The sequence below is a fragment of the Somniosus microcephalus genome, chromosome 8 (genome assembly GCF_052327205.1).
Source record: "Somniosus microcephalus isolate GS21.2 chromosome 8, FLI_Smic_1.0, whole genome shotgun sequence".
NCBI classification, from domain to species: Eukaryota; Metazoa; Chordata; class Chondrichthyes; order Squaliformes; family Somniosidae; genus Somniosus; species Somniosus microcephalus.
In genome coordinates, this window is record NC_140994.1 from 67,020,823 (window position 1) to 67,044,999 (window position 24,177).

At 44.7% G+C, this 24,177-nt stretch overlaps 1 protein-coding gene across 4 annotated transcripts in view; it reads left to right on the forward strand.

Annotated features, from left to right (window-relative positions):
- Positions 1-8,657: 8,657 nt before the first annotated feature.
- Positions 8,658-24,177, forward strand: part of LOC147113589 (pantothenate kinase 1) — an 89,460-nt gene continuing 73,940 nt past the window's right edge. Inside the window, exon 1 of one of the 4 annotated variants that reach the window (XM_085994836.1) lies at positions 8,658-8,675. Coding sequence is in view for 2 of the 4 variants with exons in the window: in XM_085994834.1 (XP_085850960.1) it covers positions 8,883-9,072 (190 nt within the window). In the remaining 2 variants the exon portion in view is untranslated. Of the gene's footprint in view, positions 8,676-8,698; positions 9,073-10,607; positions 10,843-24,177 lie in introns of those variants that run through there. The other 3 variants (XR_015079236.1, XM_085994834.1, XM_085994835.1) reach the window with 3 other exon arrangements.

The window sequence follows — 24,177 nt, forward strand, 5'->3', positions numbered from 1 at the left end:
CCCTGATGACCACGTGTGCCAGAAATGCATCCAGCTGCAGCTACAAACGGGCCGTATTGAGGCACTGGAGCTGCGGATGGATGGGTTGTGGAGCATTCACGATGCTGAGAGGGTCGTGGATTACACGTTTGATGAGTTGGTCACGCCGCAGGGTAGGGCTGCACAGGCAGGAGGGAAATGGGTGACCACCAGGCGGAGCAGTAGAAGCAGGCAGGTAGTGCAGGAGACCCCTGTGGCCATCCCCCTTTCAAACAGGTATACCAATTTGGATACTGTTGAGGGGGATGACTCACCAGAGGAAGGCAGCAGCAGCCAACTTCCTGGCACCGGGGGTGTTGCTGCTGCTCAGGAAGGGAGGAAAAAGAGTGGGGGAGCAATAGTGGTAGGGGATTCTATCATAAGGGGAACAGATAGACGGTTCTGTGGCCGTAGGTGTGACTCCAGGATGGTTTGTTGCCCCCCCTGGTGCCAGGGTCAAGGATGTCACTGAACGGCTGCAGGGCATTCTGAAGGGGGAGGGTGAACAGGCAGAGGTCGTGGTTCACATTGGGACCAACGACATAGGTAGGAAGAGGGATAAGGTCCTGCAACAAGAATTTAGGGAGCTAGGTAGCAGATTAAAGAGCAGGACCTCAAAGGTTGTAATCTCTGGATTACTCCGGGTGCCACGTGCTAGTGAGTATAGGAATAGGAGGATAGAGCAGATGAATGCGTGGCTAAAGAGTTGGTGCAGGAGGGAGGGCTTTAGTTTCCTGGATCACTGGGCCTGCTTCTGGGAAAGGTGGGACTTGTACAAGTCGGGCGGGTTGCACCTGAACCAGAGCGGGATAAATATCCTTGCGGGGAGGTTTGCTAGCACTGTTCGGGGGGGTTTAAACTAAAATGGCAGGGGGTTGAGAACCTGAGCAGGGAGACAGAGGAAAGGAAAACAGGGATAAAAGCAAAAGATAGGAAGGAGAAAAACAAAAGTGGCAGTCAGAGAAATCAATGGTTTAAATCAAACGTGGCCACAGTAAATAATAATTCTAATAGGTCTAAGAGCGTTAAAAAAACAAGCCTGAAGGCTTTGTGTCTTAATGCGAGGAGCATTTGTAATAAGGTGGATGAATTGGCTGCGCAAATAGAGGTAAACGAATACGATTTGGTTGGGATTACAGAAACATGGCTCAAGGATGGCCAAGACTGGGAACTCAACATCCAGGGGTATTCGATATTCAGGAAAGATAGGCAAAAAGGAAAGGGAGGTGGGGTAGCATTACTGGTTAAAGAAGGGATTAATACAATTGTAATGAAGGATATTAGCTCTGATGATGTGGAATCTGTATGGGTAGAATTGAGAAATACTAAGGGGAAAACAACATTAGTGGGAGTGGTATATAGACCTCCAAACAGTAAGGTGGAGGTTGGGGATGGCATTAAAAGGGAAATTAAGGAAGCGTGCAATAAGGGCACAGCAGTCATTATGGGTGACTTTAACCTACATATAGATTGGGCCAACCAAATTAGTAACAATACTGTGGAGGAGGAATTCCTGGAGTGTTTACGGGATGGTTTCCTGGAGCAATATGTCGAGGAACCAACCAGAGATCAGGCCATCTTAGACTGGGTATTATGTAACGAGAAAGGATTAATTAGCAATCTTGTTGTACGAGGCCCCTTGGGTCGGAGCGATCATAATATGATCGAATTCTTCATTAAGATGGAGAATGAAGTAGTTGACTCAGAGACAAGGGTCCTCAATTTAAATAAAGGAAACTACGATGGTCTGAGGAGCGAGTTGGGTAGGACTGAGTGGGGAATGGCGCTCAAAGGGTTGACGGTGGATAGGCAATGGCAAACATTCAAAGACCGAATGGATGAGCTACAGAATTTGTTCATCCCAGTTTGGCGTAAAAATAAAACAGAAAAGGTGACTCAACCGTGGCTAACAAGGGAAATTAGGGATAGCATAAGATCCAAGGAGAGGACATATAAATCGGCTAGAAAAAGCAATAATCCTGAGGATTGGGAGCAGTTTAGGAGTCAACAAAGGAGGACAAAGGGACTAATTAAGAAAGGGAAAATAGAATATGAGAGTAACCAGCTAGGAACATAAAAACTGACTGTAAAAGCTTTTATAGATATGTGAAGAGAAAAAGATTAGTGAAGTCAAGCGTAGGTCCCTTACAGTCAGAATCAGGGGAATTTATAATGGGAAACAAGGAAATGGCAGACCAACTAAATGCATACTTTGGTTCTGTCTTCACAAAGGAGGACACAAATAACCTCCCAGAGATGCCGGGGAACATAGGGTCTGATGAAAGCGAGGAACTGAAAGAAATCAGTATTTGTAAGAAAATGGTGTTAGGAAAATTGATGGGACTGAAGGCTGATAAATCCCCAGGGCCTGATGGTCTACACCCCAGGGTACTTAAGGAAGTGGCCCTAGAGATAGTAGGTGCATTACTGATCATCTTCCAGAACTCGATAGACTCTGGAACGGTACCCATGGATTGGAGGGTAGCTAATGTTACCCCACTATTCAACAAAAGGTGGTAGAGAAAAAGCGGGGAATTATAGACCGGTAAGCCTGACATCGGTAGTGGGGAAAATGCTAGAGTCTATTATAAAAGATGTAATAGCAGAGCACTTGGAAAGCAGTGAAAGGATCGGACAAAGTCAACATGGATTTACAAAAGGTAAATCATGCTTGACTAATCTACTGGAATTTTTTGAGGGTGTAACTGGTAAAATAGATAAGGGAGAACCAGTGGATGTGGTGTATTTGGACTTTCAGAAGGCTTTCGATAAGGTCCCACACAAGAGATTAGCGTGCAAAATTAAGGCACATGGGATTGGGGGCAAGGTATTGACTTGGATAGAGAACTGGTTGGCGGACAGAAAGCAAAGAGTTGGAATAAACAGGTCGTTTTCCGAGTGGCAGGCAGTGACTAGTGGGGTACCGCAAGGATCGGTCCTAGGACCCCAGCTGTTCACAATATATATTAATGATCTGGACGAGGGAATTGGATGTAATATCTCCAAATTTGCAGACGACACAAAGCTGGGCGGGAGGGTAAGCTGCGAGGAGGATGTCGGGAAACTCCAGTACGATTTGGCCAGGTTGGGTGATTGGGCAGAAACATGGCAAATGCACTATAATGTGGATAAATGTGAGGTTATCCACTTTGGTGGCAAAAACAGGAAGGCAGATTATTATTTGAATGGCAATAGATTGGGAGAAGGGGAAGTGCAAAGAGACCTGGGTGTCCTTGTGCACCAGTCGCTGAAGGTAAGCATGCAGGTGCAGCAGGCGGTTAAGAAGGCAAATGGTATGTTGGCCTTCGTAGCAAGAGGGTTCGAGTACAGGAACAAGGATGTCTTGCTACAGTTGTACAGGGCCTTGGTGAGACCGCACCTTGAGTATTGTGTGCAGTTTTGGTCACCATACCTGAGGAAGGACGTTCGTGCCATGGAGGGAGTGCAGCGAAGATTCACCAGGCTGATACCTGGGATGGCAGGAATGACGTATGAGGAGAGATTGTGTCGATTGGGCTTATACTCACTGGAGTTTAGAAGATTGAGAGGGGATCTCATCGAAACCTATAAAATTCTGTCAGGTTTGGACAGACTAGATGCAGGAAGGATGTTTCTGATGGCCGGGGAGTCCAGAACCAGGGGTCATAGTCTAAGGATAAGGGGTAAGCCATTTAGGACTGAAATGAGGAGGAATTTCTTCACCCAGAGAGTGATGAACCTGTGGAATTCTCTGCCACAGAGGGCGGTGGAGGCCAGTTCATTAAATATATTCAAGAAAGAGTTGGATATGTTTCTTGAGGCTGAAGGGATCAAGGGATATGGGGAAAAGGCAGGGACAGGGTACTGAATTTGGATGATCAGCCATGATCACATTGAATGGCGGAGCAGGCTCGAACGGCCGAATGGCCTACTCCTGCTCCTATCTTCTATGTTTCTATAATCTATCTGGTAAAGGAATAGAGCCAGATATGGAAAAAGTAAACGCCATACTCAAAATGCCCCGACCCACTGACAAAAAAGGAGTGCTACGCATCATGGGGATGATAAACTTCATTGGAAAGCTCATTCCTAACTTCTCAGCCAAGACAGCCTGTCTGCGAGACCTGCTATGTAAAACAAATGAGATCGCATGGACAGAAAGACATGAACAAGAGTGGATAAACCTCAAAACAGTGCTGACAACCACACCTGTACTCACCTTCTTTGACCCAACAAAAAGAATCAAAGTTTCAACGGATGCATCAAAAGATGGCCTAGGTGTGGTCTTGCTACAAGCAGAGGGTGAAGATTGGAAGCCTGTTGCCTATGCCTCCAGCTCTATGACTGATACTGAGTGTCGATACGCCCAGATTGAAAAGGAATGTCTAGGCTTGGTAGTTGGACTAGAAAAGTTTCATGGCTACATATATGGACTTCCCACCTTCACAGTTGAGGCAGACCACAGCCCACTGGTTGCCATCATAAAAAAGAACCTGAATGAGATGTCTCCAAGGATTCAACGACTCATGATGAAGCTGCAAAGATATGACCTTGAACTGATCTACACACCAGGCAAATACATAGTGTTAGCAGATGCACTATCTCGAGCACCCACAATGAGTCATGTGAGCTCTGCTGAAGAAGACGTGGATGTTCATGTGAGTATGGTCACTGCTGCGCTGCCCGTGTCAGACACAAAATCAAAGCAAATAGCAGAAGAAACAGTAAAAGATACAGTATTACAAACAGTAATAGAGAACATTCATCATGGTTGGCCAAAAGGTTCCTGTCCAAAATATTTTCACATAAGGTCAGAATTGAGTGTCGCAAGTGGACTATTACTAAAACAGAACAGAATAGTCATTTCACAGGCTCTACGTCAAAGACATGCTCAAAAGGATTCATGAGGGACACCTCGGAATTGAAAAATGCAAAAGGAGAGCAAGAGACACTGTTTATTGGCCTGGCATAAATAAGGACATTGAGAACATGATAGGCAAATGTGAGACATGTCAGAAACACCAAAACAAACAAGCAAAGGAACCAATGATAGTAGCTGACATACCAACAGCACCATGGCAAAAGGTTGGTATGGACCTTTTTCATTTAAATGGTAAAGACTATCTAATAGTGATTGACTACTATTCTAACTATCCTGAGATGGCGCTGCTCTCAAGCACCACAGCAAGCAGTGTCATAATGCATGTGAAATCCATCTTCGCCAGACATGGAATTCCCAGGATTGCCGTTAGCGACAATGGTCCGTGCTTCAACTGTAAGGAGTGGCAACAGTTTGCAGCACATTATGACTTTCAACACATCACATCCAGTCCTTTGTATGCTCAGTCGAATGGTAAGGCAGAGAAAGGTGTTCAAGTTCTCAAGCAGCTACTGAAGAAAGCGACAGAAAGCAAGTCTGATCCTTATCTCGCCCTGCTGAGATACCGAGCCTCACCTTTAGACTCTGGTTCTTCACCTGCTGAACTCCTAATGGGTCGCAAGTTGCGTACCACGCTACCCTGCTGTGCAAAAGAAAAGCAGAGTAAGGAACTGAGACAGAGACTTCAACTGTTAAAGCTGAAACAGAAATCACACTATGACAAGTCATCCAAAACTCTGAAACCATTGACAAGGGATGATGTTGTCAGGATTGAGGATCCAGATGCATGGAACAGGAAAGCTACAGTTCTTGAGGAAGTAGGACACTGTTAGAACTGAGGAAGGACAGATTCTCAGGAGGAACCGCCGTTCCCTCCTAAAAACACAAGAGACTATCGAAGAGCAAATCGATGACAATGCCGCAACTGAATCTTGTCACTCACCACCAGATCTAACACAAATACACATACAGCCTCTCATGAAAACACATCAGACTTACCTGTGCTGAGAAGATCCACACGTGAAGTAAAAAAGCCTGATAGACTTAATCTTTGAGTACAAAGAAAACTACATTGAAAATGTATTGACTGTTGAAGATGTTTATGTTGTTATTGATTGATATTGATTGATACTGATTTTGTTTAACCTCAAAGGGGGATGTAATGATCAGTAACCTGTCATTCTGGAATGGTACACTAGGTGGTGCTGTATGTATCTAAGAGTGGGCTACCCAGGATGCACTAGGCTACCCACAAGGCAGCAGTCAAGATGGAGGCCTCTACAGATACTGTACCTAGTCCACATGTGCTCAATAAAGTGTCTAGCAAAAGCTAGCTGTTCTTAATAAAAACGACTAGTTATTAATGAACATAACAAACGGCCGGCGCGCTAGGTAAGTGCAGGTCGGGGGCTTGCACCCGCGGGAAGCCCCCGACCCGAATTTCTGGGCCAATAAGTGCTCCTGTGTATTTCAACTGTGGGGCATTGTAAACCTGTGACCAATCCTTTACTGGCTGATTTCCACACATACACCAACTTTCTAGCTGGGGGAGGTGGTTAGCAGTCCCCCTCCCTAGCCCAGGGAAGCCGAGGCCAATTGCAACTCCATCACTGCCCCAGCTCGAATCAGCTAACTCAGCACAACAACAATTTGTATTTAACGTAGTAAAACGTCCCAAGGCGCTTCACAGGAGTATTAGAAGACAAAAAATTTGACACCGAGCCACATAAGCAGAAATTAGGGTAGATGACCAAAAGCTTGGTCAAAGAGGTAGGTTTTAAGGAGCGTCTAAAAGAAGGAAAGAGAGGTAGAGAGCCGGAGATGTTTAGACAGGGAATTCCAGAGCTTAGGGCCTAGGCAGCAGAAGGCACGGCCACCGATGGTTGAGCGATTATAATCAGAGATGCTCAGGAATTAAAGGACTGCAGATATCTCGGGGGGTTGTGGGGCTGGAGGAGATTAGAGAGAGAAAGGGGGAGGGGCGAGGCCATGGAAGGATTTGAAAACAAGGATGAAAATTTTGAAATCGATGCATTGCTTAACCGGGAGCCAATGTAGGTCAGCGAGCACAGGGGAGATGGGTGAATGAGACTTGGTGCGAGTTAGGACACGGGCAGCCGAGATTTGGATGACCTCAAGTTTATGTAGGGTGGAATGTGGGAGGCCGGCCAGGAGTGCATTGGAATAGTCAAGTCTAGAGGTAATAAAGGCATGGATGAGGGTTTCAACAGCAGATGAGCTGAGGCAAGGGCGGAGACGCGCGATGTTACGGAGGTGGAAATAGGCGGTTTTAGTTATGCTGCAGATATGTGGTCAGAAGCGCATTTCAGGGTTAAATATGACACCAAGGTTGCGAACAGTGTGGTTCCGCCTCAGACAGATGTTAGGGAGAGGGATGGAGTCAGTGGCTAGGGAACGGAGTTTGTGGCGGGGACCATAAACAATGGCTTCAGTCTTCCCAATAATTAATTGGAGAAAATTTCTGCTCATTTAGAACTGGATGTTGGACAAGCAGTCTGACAATTTAGAGATTGTGGAGGGGTCGAGAGAAGAGGTGGTGAAGTAGAGCTGCAGGTCGTCAGCATACATGTGGAAACTAACGCTGTATTTTCAGATGATGTCGCCAAGGGGCAGCATGTAGATGAGAAATAGGAGGGGGCACAAGAGGTAACGATGCGGGAGCGAGAATAGAAGCAGGTGATTGCAGGTGATTCTCTGGCTACAATTAGATAGATAAGAATGGAACTCGGCGAGTGCAGTCCCGCCCAGCTGGATGACGGTGGAAAGGTGTTGGAGGATGGGGTGGTCAACCGCTGCAGACAAGTCAAGAAGGACGAAGAGGGATAGCTTACCTTTGTCATAGTCACAAAGGATGTCATTTGTGACTTTGATGAGAGCAGTTTCGGTACTGTGGCAGGGGCAGAAACCTGATTGGAGGGATTCAAACATGGAGTTGCGGGAAAGATAGGCACGGATTTGATAGGTGGCAACACGTTCAAGGACTTTGGAGAGGAAAGGGAGGTTAGAGATGGGGCTGTTGCAATGTAGGAAATGTGGCAGCCAATTAGTGCACAGCAAGCTCCCACAAACAGCAATGTGATAATGACCAGATAGTCTGTTTTTGTGCTGTTGATTGAGGGATAAATATTGGCCAGGGTACCTCTGCTCTTCTTCAAAATAGTGCCATGGGATATTTTACGTCCACCTGAGAGAGCAGACGGGGTCTCGGTTTAGCATCTCATCTGAAAGATGGAACCTTTGACAGTGCAGCACTCCCTCAGCACTGCACTGGAGTGTCAGCCTAGGTTTTTGTGCTCAAGTCTCTGGAGTGGGACTGTGAACCCACAGCGTTCTGACTCAGAGGCAAGGGTGCTACCCACTGAGCCACCAACCAACTGAAGCTAAAAAAGAAAAACAGTAATGAAGTATTGCATTAAAGTTTGACAATCTTGATAGTGTCTATATATTTTAGTTTGAAGCAAAAACCTTACCATAAAATCTAGTACGTAAGTTGTTATGGCTTGCAAACCCAAGAGTGTGCCCTATGTACCAGTACAAATGGCCAGTGAGGAGGAGGTGCCTGCGTTTAAATTATAGGTGTAAGTTATAAACTGTTGTAACCTATGCACCATTCTTTACCTTACAATACTGTACATGTAAGGTTTTAATTCTGCCATACCGCTTTTCTTTGCGCTCAAGTCGCGAGGTGGGTGGAGCAGTTGAATTTACGACCTTCATAACTCAGCAGGCGAGGGACTGGCTGACAAGAGAGGAGCAAGGGTGCGGGGAGCAGCTGGCGGTGGGTGCAATAGGGGACTGGCAGAGGCGGACTGAGCGGAGTCTGGGGCTGGGGAGAGGGCGCAGGCGCGGCTGAGTGAGGGAGGAGGGGTGACGTCAGGCAGGAGACGAGCGGCGGAATGACCGTGAGTGACCTCGGAGCGCGAGCCGAAGCCTGCAGCCGGCGCTGAGCCCCCGGGACACACACACACACACAGAGCCTGGGTGCATGGAGAGGAAAGCCCGAGCCCAGCCCCAGGCCAACGGGACTCCAGCCGAGCCGTGCGCCAACGGGCTGCAAAACGGCTTCCACCCGGGGCCCGCCGGCAGCAGCAGCAGCCTGGAGCAGGAGCACGGCTCCCCCGCCAAGAAATGCCGCATCCGGAGGAGGATGGATTCGGGCAGGAAAAACAGACCGCGTAAGTGGCAGGAGGAGGAGGGAGGGCAGTAGTGTAGCTGCACAGGAGGAGGGGGGCGGGTGAGATGGCTGTGCGATGTGAAGCTGCTACGTGAAATGGGAACTGGACACAGGTGTGTGCAGTGTGAGATGATGGTGCAGATGTGTGTCACTGTACAGCTGTGCACAGTTTGAAACTGCAGTGAGATGGGGACTGGGTGCATTTGAGTGAAGCTATACAGATGTGTACAGGTTGAAGATGTAGTCAGATGGGGACTGGGTACAGATGTGTGTCGCTGTACAGATGTGTACAGGTTGAAGATGCAGTGAGATGGGTATTGGGTGCAGATGTGTGTCGCTGTACAGGTTGAAGATGCAGTGAGATGGGTACTAGGTGCAGATGTGTGTGTCGCTGTACAGCTGTGCACAGTTTGACACTGCAGTGTGAGATGGGGACTGAGTGCATTTGAGTGAAGCTATACAGATGTGTACAGGTTGAAGATGCAGTGAGATGGGAACTGGGTGCAGATGTGTGTCGCTGTACAGATGTGTACAGGTTGAAGATGCAGTGAGATGGGTATTGGGTGCAGATGTGTGTCGCTGTACAGGTTGAAGATGCAGTGAGATGGGGACTGGGTGCAGATGTGTGTTGCTGTACAGCTGTGCGCAGTTTGAAACTACAGTGTGAGATGGGGACTGGGTGCATTTGAGTGAAGCTATACAGATGTGTACAGGTCAAAGACGCAGTGAGATGGGGACTGGGTGCAGATGTGTGCAGCTACACAGATGTGTACAGGTTGAAGATGCAGTGAGATGGGGACTGGGTGCAGATGTGTGTCGCTGTACAGATGTGTACAGGTTGAAGATGCAGTGAGATGGGTATTGGGTGCAGATGTGTGTCGCTGTACAGGTTGAAGATGCAGTGAGATGGGGACTGGGTGCAGATGTGTGTTGCTGTACAGCTGTGCGCAGTTTGAAACTACAGTGTGAGATGGGGACTGGGTGCATTTGAGTGAAGCTATACAGATGTGTACAGGTTGAAGATGCAGTTAGATGGGGACTGGGTGTTAATGTGTGTCGTTGTACAGCTATGCACAGTTTGAAACTGCAGTGTGAGATGGGGACTGGGTGCTGATGTGTGAAGCTATACGGATGTGTCATGTGTGAGGCTGCGGCGTGAGCCGAGTGCTTGAGTTATATCACTACCATCACTCAATCGAACATGACAGCAGCAGCTATGACACCGTACGTTATAAAAACAGTTTGAACAATCTTACGCGTTTTTACCGATCGTTATGTAATCTACGGTTGCGGTACGCCGCTTGTTTCCGTGTATCAGTGCTTGTGTCCATGGTATGAGGTCGCTGTGTTATTGCTGCGATCCCTGAACGCCGGGTCTGCCCGCGGCGCTGCTTTGTCTGATTGGGTGACGCTTTCTCGGGAGGTTCTGGTTCGTTGTTCGTAATCACTGGTGACTTCGTGAGGCCGGCCGTGATGGCCAATAAAACCATTTCACGCAAAGTACACCCCACTGACACCAGGGGCGAGGTAACATGATTGCCAAAGTGCAAGAACAAGTTTTCTGGTCCACTTTTACATTTGTAGATGCAGAATATATTTTTATTCATTCAGTTTCCACTTTTGAGCTGAATTTATCTTGTAGCACATCTGTTTTGAGATGTTTTAAAAGATTTGTTCGTGACATAAGGTTATTGTGTCTTGTGCTCGATAACACTTGTAATTGTAATGAAGCTGAAAGAAGCTATGAAGTTGAAAGAAGCTAAAAAGCCATGTAAGTAACATGCTTACTGTAACTGTATAGGTTTTTAATAGTACTGAATTGCACTAATAACTATAACCTTAACTTTCAAAAGGGAATTGGATAAATATTTGAAGGGAAAGAATTTATAAGGCTATGGGGAAAGATTGGGGCTAATTGGATAGCTCTTTTAAAAAGCAGGCACGATGGGCCGAATGGCCTCCTGTGTCTGTCATTTTTCCTGTATCATTCTATGATTTTATGATTCTAACCTGGACAAATTATATGTTATGGCAGGTTGTTTATTATTGCTCAGAAGCCTGTGTTTTCACTGCCTCCAGGAGACATTTGTGATAAATTGGGATACTTGGGCAGAAAATCATATTGCAGGCAGTATATGTCAATGTTAACAGGATTTGTGCTGTGTCATGCCAAATCAATTGCCCTAACTATAGCTGTGTAAAATAATGGAATGGGTTATCGGAAGTAAACCCGAGGGTTCGCTGTACGATAATGGACTTGGCAGTTTTTCAGATGAAAGAAAGACTTGCATTTATATAGCGTCTTTCATGACCACCGGGCATCCCAAAGCGCTTTACAGTCAATAAAGTACTTTTTGAAGTGTAGTCAGTGTCGTAATGTTGATGAGATGTTAAACTGAGGCCCTGGACGTAAAAATATCAAAGATAGAATTGAAAAGCAGTGAAATTATGTCAAACTTGTATAGAACCTTGGTCGACCACACCTGGAGTACTGTGCACAGTTTCTGGCCTCCATATTATATAAAGGATATAGAGGTACCGGAGAAGGTGCAACATAGATTTACCAGAATGATACCAGAACTGAGAGGTTATACCCATCAGGAAAGGCTGAATAGGCTGGGGCAATTTTCTCTGGAAAAGAGAAGGCTGAGGGTCTTTAAGATTATGAAAAGGTTTGATAGGATAGACATAGAGAAGATGCTTTCACTTGTGGGGAGATCAAAAATGTGGAACTCGCTACCTCAAGGAGTAGCTGAGGCGTTTAGCGTAGATGCATTTAAGGGGAAGCTAGATAAACACATGAGGAAGAAAGGAATAGAAGGTTATGCAGATAGGGTGAGATGAAGTAGGGTGGGAAGAGGCTCATGTGGAGCAGAAACACCGGCATAGACCAATTGGGCCGAATGATCTGTTTCTGTGCAGTAAATTCTATGCAAGAAGAAGAGGATCAAGCCTGACCCACCTCCTTGATTCCTTTGAGGCAGTGGCATGCCAAGTGGTAAGCCCTATGAGGTGTTGTACCTAAACTTTTGGAAGGCATTTGACAAAGTTCCACACAAAAAAAAGTTTATTACTTAAATTCAAAGCTGTGAGGATTCAAGGTAAATCATGGGTTTGGATAATAATTTGGCTGAAGGGTAGGAAACAGTTGGGTATTTGTTACAGGAGTTATGGGGGGTGGGAGCGAAGTACTATGTGGGGTGCCCCAGGGATTGGTGTTGGGGCCATTACTGTTTCTAATTTATACCAATGTGAATTGGTCAAATTTGTAGATAATACTAGAAGGACAGTGGAATTAGAGGAGGCAGCTCAGAAATTACAGTAGGGGTTAGACCCAATATGTAGGTGGATAAGAATAATGGCAGATCAGACTTAATGCGGACAAGTGTAAAGTGCTGCATATAGGAAGGCACACATACTCTATGAATGATGTTGAAATAGCTAAAGATGAAGTTGAAAGTGATATCGGCGTCTTCGTAGACTTGTTGCTCAACTTGTCCAACCAATGCAGACCTCCAACACTGGGTTCAGTCTAGTGGCTCTTCCCTGCATGGCCTCCAGTGCTTGACTATCTTCCATGTATCTTGCAGAGCAGCAATTAACAAAGCTAATAGAATGTTAGTCATTTATGTGCCCATGAGAACTTCCCAATATGCCCACCAGATATGTATCTTTTTAAGTGCTATTTCTGGAAGTGTGTCCTTTCTGTTAAAACATTTTTTTAAATTAAGGACTTTGTCTTTAATGTTTTACCTTTTTTATGCACCAAATTTTGTCATTCAACAAATAATAGGTGGGTAAAAATAAATGCACATTTTAAAATCTAATTTGTATAAATGGAAAACCAATCAATGGCTTAGGAAAATTAAACCACTGGCATCACAAAAAGAAAAACTTGCATTTTTATAGCGCCTACTGTGACCCCAGCACATCCCAAAGTGTTTCACAGCCAATTAAGTACTTTGGAAGTGTAGGCACTGTTGTAATGTAAGAAACGTGGCAGCTAATTTTATGCACAGTAAGGTCCCACAAACAGCAATGTGATCATGACCAGATAATCTGTTTGTGATGTTGGTTGAGGGATAACTATGGCCAGGACATGAGGGAGAACTCCCCTGCTCTTTGAAATAGTGCCATGGTATTTTTTATGTCCATCTGAAATTAGTACTAAACTTGAGAGGATTCTCTCAATCCTACCCCCTCCCCCCCCCCCCCCCCCCCCCGGCCCCCGGCCCCCATCCTAAGATCTGTTCTGTACCAGATTTCTGCAGGCGTCCTGTCTTAACTGGGCAGACCACTGGCCCTCCTTGGTTCTTTGTGCATGGGGAATGGCCACTCAAGCTGTCTATTAAACTTGCTACCGTCCTGCTAGGTGTGGGCTTCTAGCCGCCAGCTCCCCGGTGAGGTCACATGAATGAAGCCATCCCTACATGCTATGCATGAATGTTTATTGGAATGTCTTAACGAGCCTCCGTTTTCTCAAGCTGACGCGGAATGTAGTAAGAACCATTCTGGTCAGATGCTTCGTCTGAATCTAATCCTCATTCCCAGAAGCTGTGAATTATTGATTTAACTTCTTATGAACGGAATAGAATAATCTTTATATGAATTGGTCCGATGTCCCTTTAGGCCAAATTATCAAAAGTCTCAAAACGTGACATAAATCTCCAATGTAAAGGGGATAAACTATGCTGAAAGATTAGAGGTGAAATTATAGGAACCGGATTAGGGCATTCAGCCCCTCCGATCTGTTTTGCCATTCTCTTAGATCATGGCTGATTTGTACCTCAACTCCATTTACCCACCTCTGCTCCATATTCTTTGATACTCTTGCCCAATAAAAAATGATCGATCTCAGTCACAAAAATTTCAGTTGACCCAGCAGCCACAGCCATTTGGAGGAGAGAGTTCCAGAATTCTACTACCCTTTCTATGAACAAACACTTCCCTGATTTCACTCCTAAATGGCCAAGCTCTAATTTAAAGATTATGCCCTTGTTCTAGATTGCCCACCAGCGGAAATCATTTCTCTGTATATATTTTATTGAATCCCTTTATCATTTTAAAGATCTCGATTACATCATCCCTCAACTGTCTAAACTCAAGGGAATACAACCCAAGTTTATGCAATCTGTCTTCACAATTTAACTTTTTTAGCCCGGTATTATGGTGAATCTGCATTTTACCCCCTCCAAGGCCAATATATCCTTCCTGACGTGCGATGCACAAAGCTAAATGCAATACTCCAGATGGGGTCTGACCAAGCTGAAGCATAACATCCCCCCCTTTGTATTCCAGCCCCTTGAGATAAACGCCAACACTCCTTTAGCCTTTTTGGTTACATTTTGTACCTGTGTACTAACCTTCAGTGATTTGTGTATATGGATACTGTTCTTTCACAGTTCTTGGTTTCTCATCATTAAGAAAATATTCCAATTATTCTTTCTTGGATCTAAAGAGGACAACTTCACACTTTCCCACAATTATTCCCACTCACTTAATCTGTCTATTTCCTCTTGTAACTCCCTGCTCCCATTTCCACATCTTATTTTGCTTCCTAATTTAGTATCATCTGCAAACTTGGATATACACCTCTCTATACCGTCATCTAAATCATTGATGTTATGATGAAAAGCTGAGGCCCCTAGGGAACACGAGTTGTTGTATCTTGCCAATCCGAGTATATTCCCTTTATTATCCCTATATTCTGTCTCCTACCCCTCAACCAATTACCAACCCATGTCACAAGGTTTCTTCCAATTCACTGCTCTTTCATTTTTACTAATAATACCTTGTGTGGAACCTTATCAAATGCCACCTGGAAGTCTATATGGACAACATCCATAGACAATCCCCTTATTCACAATGCTAGTGCTCTGCTCAAAAAATTCGGCTAGTATAGCCTGGGGGAAATTAATTTTTTTTTACTCCACGAGTTATGATCTGAAATGCACTGCCTGAAAGGGTGGTGGAAGCAGATTCAGCAGTAACTTTCAAAAGGGAATTGGATCTCTATTTAAAAAGGAAAATTTTGCCGGGTTATGGGGAAAGAGTAAGGGAGTGGGACTAATTAGTAGCTCTTTCAGAGAGCTAGAGCAGGCACGATGGGCCAAATGGCCACCTCCTATGCTGTATGATTCTATGACCTACCTCTCAAATTCATGCTGACTCTCTTTGATCAGTTCATTCTTGTCAAACTTCTCAGTCACTCTGTCACTGATGATAGATTCCGGTAACTTTCCCACAACTCACGTTAAACTGATGGGCCTGCAGTTTCCTGTTTTGTCCCTCTCTCCCTTAAATAATGGAGCGACATTAGTAATTTTCCAATCTAGAAAGCTTTGGAAAATTATGTCTAATGTATCTGCAATTTCCTTCCTTATTTCTTTTAATATCCTGGGGTGGAAATGATCAGGTCCTGGATATTTGTCTATCTTGAGTCCCATTGGCCCAGAAATTCTGGTCGGCGGCTTCCCGCGGGTGTAAGCCCCCGACCTGCACTTACCTAGTGCGCCGGCCATTGAGCTGTGGGCCCCTGTGGAATTCCGATCCTGGGCCTCCTCCAACTGCCGGCGCGCAGTGCTTGCGTATCCCAGGGGCGCAGTTAGTTCGATGCGTCCCCTGGGATCACATGGGCCATGGGGAGCCAATCGGAGCAGGGAATGCTTCATTCATAAGTTTGACAGGAAGGGCTGTCAAACTTAGAAATACTACGGGCCCCAAAACATCACTAAATCTTCAAATAATTTTTTTTTTAAATCACATTTTTTAAATAAACTAAATTACATGAAATAACTATTTTAAACAATAATTTAAATTTTTGAAAAAAGTAATTCTATTTTCTAACGGGGCTAAAAATAAACTTGCCTTTCTTTAAAGTATTTAAAAATAATAAACCTGTGGAAAAAATGTTTTAATTAATTCAACACTTACCTTGTAAAAAGCAGGCTTTGTGACTGCTTTTTAAATGTGTAACTTCTGCAGACTTACCCTCCTGGGAAAACCTGCAAAAAAAACGGCACGCGCAGCCTCTCCTGCGCATGCGTTCGACCTCTTAACCCCTGCTTTCAGGGGAACGGAAGTGCCGGTTTCCCGCGCATGCGCAGTGCATGCAGGAAACCGGCACTTCCATTGGGCCTACGGGTGAGTACCCCGTGCGTACTCACCCGTGGAGACCCAAAGTTCTGGGCCATTATTTTCTCCATTGCCATTTTAAAGAAACTTATATTAAATTCAATAATTCCTCCCTTTGAGATATTTTTAGGTTCCCTTGTACCGCTGGTATTTTGTCCTCTTCTTCTACTGTGAACATGGATACAAAGTATTCATTTAACAAATCTGCCATTTCCTTATTGTACATTGTTGTCTCACCTGCATCTGTCTTCATTGGCGCTCATTACCCCTTTACCACTCTCTTTATCTTAATATATTCATAAAAACTTTTACTGTTTGCTTTAATATTCCTTTCCTCCTATTCCCTTTTTGCACCTCATTACTTTCGTTGCATCCCTTTGTCGCTTTTTATAGCTCTCCCAGTCTGCTGGACTTCTGCATTTCCTTGCATTTGTGTAAGCCTTTTCTTTTAGCTTGATACTGTCTCTTTTGTTGACCATGGTTGCTTAACTACACAAGTGGAACTTTTGCTTTTTACTGGTATGTACTGGTTTTGTATTGTACCAAATATTTATTTGAGTGCTTCCCAATGTTTGTCTGTAGGTTTGCCCATTAGCAGTTCAGCTCAGTTTATTGTCGTCAATTTATTTCTCATCCCTTCGAAGTTTGCCTTACTTAAATTTTAAACCTTGGTTTGTGATTCTCCCCCTCAAACCTAATTTCAAATTCAGTCATATTCTGGTCACTATTTGCGAGATGTTCCGTTACCGTCAGATTGTTCATTAATCATCACTAAATCTAGTCTGGCCTGTTCCCTTGTTGGTTCTAAAACATATTGTTCTAGAAAGGTGTCCCACATACATTCTAGAAATTCATTGCCTTTATTATTTGAGCTGTTTAGCTTCATTCAGTCTACGTGAAAATCTCCCTTTATAACCACATTGTTTCTGCTACATGCTTCCCTGATCTCTGTATTTATATATCCCCCACTACATCACAACTATCAGGAGGTCTGTAGACACCTCCCTCGAGAGTCTTGCATCCTTTGCTGCTCCTTAATTCTAACCATAGTCTTTCCACTGTCTGATCACCCTTACTGATATCCTTTCTTTCTACTGCTGTAATTGTGTCTTGTACAGGTATCAATATTTCTTCTTTCTCCTCCTGTCCCAATTGGCCTGTCCTTTTCTAAAGATCCTGTAACCTGGAACATTTAGCTCCCAGTCGTGTCCAGCTTATAGCCAGGTCTCTGTGTTGGTGACTAGGTTAGACCCTTTAAGCTGAATTTCTGCTACTAACTCACTTGTTTTATTTCTTAAGCTGTGTGTATTTGTGTACAGAACTCTTACTTGGATAACTGTCCCCACGCTGCCCATATGTCCTGCTGGTGTATTTTTCACACTTGGACGGATCACAATTTTTGATGCTGATACTCTATATTGCTATACAGGTGATTTAATATGTTCTTATTTTTCATCGCTGAGGCCTTGTATTTAACAGGTAATTTGTTATAACCTCTTCTGTTCCTGGACTATTTGTTATTTAAAACTTTGTACTCTGATCTTTGCTCTCTTCCAGTTGTATTATCTTTAGTTTACTATTATTTTTACCCGAACACTCCCTCCTCCCTTTTACTGGATTAAAGTCCTTTCCACAGCTCTGTTTCTCCTTTCCGCTGGAATCGTGGTCAGTGTTCCCCTTCGTTTTTTTGGGTCGCGAGGCCCATTCAAAATTCCGTGCGTGCGCGTTTTTTCCCTTTATAAGCCAGTGAACCAGCTGCAAGGGACCTCCAGAATGCCACGGGACCACGCAACTTAAAGGGAACATTGATCATGGTCCCAGCCTAGTTCAGATGCCGCCCGCCCCAGCGATACAGTTTCATGTCCCAGTACTGGTGTCGGCGTTCCACGAAATGGAATCCCTTTTTCCCACACCAGTCTTTCAGCCACGCATTCACTTTCCTGATCTGTTTATCCCTATGTCAGTTAGCACATGGGGATGATTTCCACCTTCAAGATCCTGCACTTTAATTTGGCTCCTAGCTCCTGATGGCTGAGATATCAGGAGAACTACCCTGTTCCTCTGATTAGTGTCATAAGATCCTTTACGACAACCTGAGAGGGCAGTTTGGACCTCATTCAAGAGTCAGCACCTCTGTCAGTACAGCACTCAAGAGTCAGCTATATTATGCAGCTTAGGTCCTGAAATGGGGCTTGAACTCACCGCCATCTGACTCAAAGAGAAGAGTGTTACCAGTGTGACAAGGCTGACACATGAATGGAGTGGCCATCCTTGTTAAATGCAGCAGGAAGGCCAAGGAAGACGAGGAGGGACAGTGCATTAGTATTTCATGCCTGACCAGAGCTCTCTTGGTCCTATGCAGGATGGACATTGAAGGGATCCAAAGAAGGATTGTTGTGAAAGTTGGGCGCGGAGCTAGGTGGCAATGATGTAAGTGAGCACTTTATAGACAAAAGGTTGAGAATTGGAGATCGGGAGGTAATAGTTGAAGGTAGAGGGATGGGTTGGGTTTTTTTGAGCAAGGGAATGATGATGGAAATCTTGAAGGTGTGGGGATGCAGACTCTGATGAGCGGGAGCCATTGACTGTCAGTGAGAATTGAACTGAGGAGGGATAGTTGTGTGAGAAATTGGGCCAGTTGGGGTTTGATGGCACTGGAGGTGGGTGCCATTGAGAAGATGGCCTTGGTGTATGCCTAGGAGGAACAGTAAAGGAGTTGTAGAGTGATATAGGGTCAGAATGGGGCGGGGGGTTGTTGTAGCAGGACCCTGCTGAAACACCCGAGTGGATGGTCTCGATTTTTGAGATGAAGAAATCCATGAACTCTTCACATTTGGTGTTGGAGATGAAAATGTGGGGGAGAAGCAGAAGAATGGAGTTGGAGGAAGTGGTTTGTTAACGGGAATCTGGGCTCATCCTTACTCTCTAGGGTAGTCCTGAAGTAGTGGGAGAATTTGGATTAGAGGTGGTGAACAACCAGGCAGTTGTGCCCTAGGTGTACTGGAGCCAGCAGACCTCTGCTTTAAAGGTGCAGAGATGAGAATTGGATTGATGGGAATGGGAGACACTGAGGGACTTGGAGGGAATGGGAACATTGAAAGCAGAAGTAAGGGAGCTGTTGAGCGACAGAATTTAGTAGATGTGTCGAGGCAGGTGGACCAGAGAGGAAGTTGGAAGTTTGAGATGTTGCAAAACAGGGAGCTGGGAGATAGTTCCATTCAGGGGCAGAAGCAGCAAGGATGATGTGGCTGTTAAGAGAAACAATAAAGTTATCAGTTAAGATAGAATCCTCTGAGATGGCAAGACTTCCCAAGTTGATGAAGTTGAGGTGATGGATGGGGGAGATTATGTGGAGAGTGAGGTTTAGTGAGAACAGGAATGCAGAGAAATCATAGGAGAAGGGAATTAAGTTGAAGGTTGAAATTTTCAAGGATGAAGATTCACTAAGTACAGAGGTTGCATGAGGAGAGGAGGAAGAAACTTTTGGCTAGGATGTTGCCAGGGACTTGGGAGGGCGATATACGAGAAGTACTTTGAAGGAAAGGGGAATGGGATGTACAAGATGAGTTGTCCAAGGGAAAAGAGGTGCCCGAGGAGTAAGTGAACAGGTCAAGATGGGGCCTGGCGATAAGAGCCGCGTTACTGCCACAGTGGTTAGGGAAGGATATGATGGAATGTGTTCCTGGCTGGGGCAGCTTCAATCAAGGTGAAGGAATTCCCATCTGTGATCCAAGTTGCAATAAGGTTCAGAATGGCGATAGTTCAAAAACGAGGATAAAAGCCAGTTGACCATTTTTTTTACTTTAAAGGTTGTTGGCCTTCATTCCTGAGGAAAACCAGTTTAGTTTGTTTCTTCCTTGGAATAAATGAAGTAGATAAAAGCAGGGTCTATCTGCAGATTCCTTCACCCTCAGGTGAATTCTGAAGCCCTTTCAGGAAAACGAGTTTCGTGAGCATATATTATCTGAAAATCTGAACCTGAAGGATATGGTCTGAGACAACATTTTGTTACCAATGACAGCAAGAAGTATGAGCTTAACATTCACAATGTGTGCAAGAAACCAGGTTGGCATGAAATCAAATTATAGGAGAAGAGGTATTGAGAGCTCTGATGAAGGAAGAAAAAGAGGACTTGTATTTATATAGTGCCTTTCACGACCTCAGGACATTCCAAAGCACTTTACAACCAATGAATTACTTTTGAAATGTAGTCACTGTTATAGTCCTATAATGTAGGAAACGCAGTAGCCAATTTGCACACAGCAAGCTCCCACAAACAGCAATGAGATATATGACCAGATACTCTCTTTGGAGTTGGATGATGGATAAATGTTGGCCAAGATTCAAGGGAGAACTCCCCTGCTCCTCTTCAAAATAGTGCCATAATTTTTTACCTGCAATGGAGGAGGCACATGGGGCCTCGGTTTAATGTCTCCTCCAAAAGACGGCATCTCCCGACAATGTAGCACTCCCTCAGTACAGGTACACTATCCCTTATCCGAAAGCCTTGGGACCAGCTGAGTTTCGGTTTTTGGAATTTTTCGGATTTCAGAAGGTATTGTTATAAGACTGGGAAATTTGTATTTAATATAAATTTTAAAAGTTCAGGCTACCTCTTGCGACTGTTCCGTGTCTCATTCCCCTTCCTGCTTCTCTGGAAAGCCGGATATCGGCTGATTCCTACTAAGCTGGCCCGCAAATCAGGTCGGGGGTCGGGTGGGGGGGGGGGGGAGAAAAGAATATCGGGCGGCCTGCGGTTCAGGTCGCCGGGGGGGGGGTGGTCGTCGGGGGGGGGGGGTGGCGGGCGCGGGGGTCGGGGGGAGAAAAGAATATCGGACGGGCCGCAGTTCGGGTTCGGGTTGGGTTGGGGAGAAAAGAATATCGGACGGGTCGGGGGGGTGGGGGGGGAGAAAAGAATATCGGACGGGCTGCGGTTTGGGTCGGGGGCGGGGGGGGGGTGGGAGAAAAGAATATCGGACGGGCCGCTGCAGCTATTGGACGGGCCACTGTATTGTTGGGTTCACTCTCCCGGTACCTCCTTCACACTGCTCGGCTCGGCCTGCAATCTCCTACCCAGAAGGGAACTCTGTGACCCTCTGCCCTGCTCAGCGTAAGTCGTGCGCCACTCTGGTCATGTCGTGCGCACGAATTACGCTGAACGAAAAAACTTTCGGTTTTTAGAGGTTTTCGGTTTTCGGAAGTTCGGATAAAGGATAGTCTACCTGTACTGCACAGGAGTGGATTTTTGTGCTCTAGTCTCTGGAGTGGGACTTGAACCCACAACCTTCTGACTCGGGCGAGAATGCTACCCACTGAGCCACGGCTGACATTCTTGCAATATGGGCATTGCCGGCAAGATCAGCATTTATTGCTGAACTAGACAAAACTTTCAACTTGGGCAATGATGTAAAACAGGTAATACTGGATCAGCCACCTGTTAACACCCTGCCTGAGTTTTCATTCCATCGCCACCCATTTTGAACCCCTGTCCAAGTTGCAAGTTCCAGTGTATGTTTATTGTCTTGTGCTCTATTAACCTAACTTATTGTGGCCTAACCAGCACGTTAGAGGAGTTATGCTGAACCTTTATACTTTTGTGCACAATACCTCTATTTATGAAGCCCAAGATCCCATGTGCTTTGCTAACCACTCTCTCAATATGTCCTGCCACATTTGGGGACCTATGCACATTAACTCCCAGGTCCCTCTGTCCCTGCACACTGTGTCGTTAAGTGTATATTGCCTCTCCCTGTTCCTTCTGCCAAAATGCACCACCTTACATTTCTCTGTATTAAATTCCATCTGCCACTTGTCTGCCCATTCCGTTAGCCTTTCTATGTGAAGTGCATTAGGATGTTTTACTACGTTAAAGGTGCTATAGAAATGCAAGTTGTTGTTTGACCACCTCCACCCCTCCATCTCCCCTACTGATGTGATGTTCAGTTTTATTCTATAGTAGGTTAACCACTGTGCTGATAAATAGCTGACAACTAATATAACTTGTGGTTTTAGTATCTCCATTTTGTCTGTCTTTTAAAAATAAAATCAGATTGTAGTGCAAGTTTGAGTACACAGTTGTCACTCTTCTGGTCAATGCACATTATTTATGATGATTACTGTGGCCATCTACAAATATATATCTTATATATATATTTTTTTTTGCATACTTTAAAAACTCATATTTTAAAATATTTATTCCTGCTATTTACAGATCCTTAATCGCTGGTTCAGATAAATCAAAGTTCAGTGATCTTTGAAATAATGACCGGCCTATCTTGAACATTTACCTTTTTAAGTGACCTAGCAGTCTGCTGTTTGTACAAGACCCATAGTTGCAGAAGTCGATACAAAATGCATACAGCTCTGTTTGGATTAAATGTGTTGCACGATAAATTGACCTCTCACCGAATTACCAGCTGCTCCCCTGCTCACGTTAGTGTTTCAGTCAGGTCATCTTTTGTCAACTTGGTTTCCAAATCACAAGATGTAGGCACTGAGCTTTCTGCCAAAATCGACAAATGTTGACGGCAGTGCCGAGGAGTGACAGAATTTTTTAATGTTGTAATATTTTTTTTTTGCAAAGGTGGCAAGAGTGTGCCGATTAATGGAACTTCATTCCTCTCGAGTGTTTTAGCTGTCCTGACGAGTACATTTTGTGGCTGTCTGGAGTATGTGGTTTCAGATTTCTGTAAAGTACTAAATTATAGCAAATAACAAACTCACTGAGTTGATAAATGTAGGCTGTTCTGATTTAGCAGTATTGAATAAATGTGTGTGTGGAAGTATTGCAGTAGCCAAAGGAATTGGTGTACATTTAGCCTGCATTATATAAATCTATAGCTAATGGTATGCTATGGAGACATCTGATGCAAATAAACCTTTCCATAATAGCTTCACTGTCCTAGTCAGAAATGCTATTAGCTGACTAAGCTGTCTGCAGCTTTGCTTAATTTCATTGCCTTGCTGTATAAGTTTTAAAAGAATCAAAACAAACCTTGTTTCAAAAGCTTTTCTTAGATGTGCACAGTCCTGGGTAATTATCTTTTATAGTGGCTACAATTGCTACATTTTGATGTAATAGTTGCAGTCAAACTTTGAGCAGTAGTATTTTGAAGAGCAGTATTTTTGTGTTGTTGAAGAGTTCACTTCCAGTATGTGCAGTTGGGCTGAAAGGCCTGCTTCTGTGCTGTATGCTGGGTGCAACTTGATGCCTAGGCCGTTGTAAATTGGTCACGTGGGACACAAGTGTGATGAGCCCACAAGATTTGACATGACTTTGCTTGAAAAGAAAGACTTGCATTTATATAGCACCTTTCACGACCACCAGACGTCTCCAAGCGCTTTACAGCCAATGAAGTACTTTTGAAGTGTAGTCACTGTTGTAATGTGGGAAATGCGGCAGCGCAATTTGCGCACAGCAAGCTCCCACAAACAGCAATGTAAAAATGACCAGATAATCTGCTTTTGTTATGTAGGTTGAAGGTGAAATATTGGCCAAGGTTGGAATGAAGAAAGATTGTAGTTGAAGCCTTGTTTTGATTCTTTTAAAACTTATACAGCAAGGCAATGAAATTAAGCAACACGACAGATAGCTTAGTCGTCTAATAGCATTTCCCCATCTCTTCTTTGAAATAGTGTCATAGGATCTTTTACGTCCACCTGAGAACAGGCGGGGTTTAACGCCTCATCCGAAAGACGGCACCTCAGACAGTGCAGCACTCCCTCAGCACTGCACTGGATTGTCAGCCTAGCTTTATGTGGAGTGGGACTTGAACCCACAACTTTCTGACTCAGAGGCGAGTGTGCTACCAACTGAGCCACAGCTGACCCTGAAATGAAGCTCTTTTTTTATTTCAATGCTCCTTAAGGTAATGTGAATCTTGTTTCTCCTGTGGTAAGCCCACACCTTACTGGAATTATTCAGAGCAGGCCCGAGACCCAATTTCAGATGGTTCTTGGGCCTCTGGTTTCT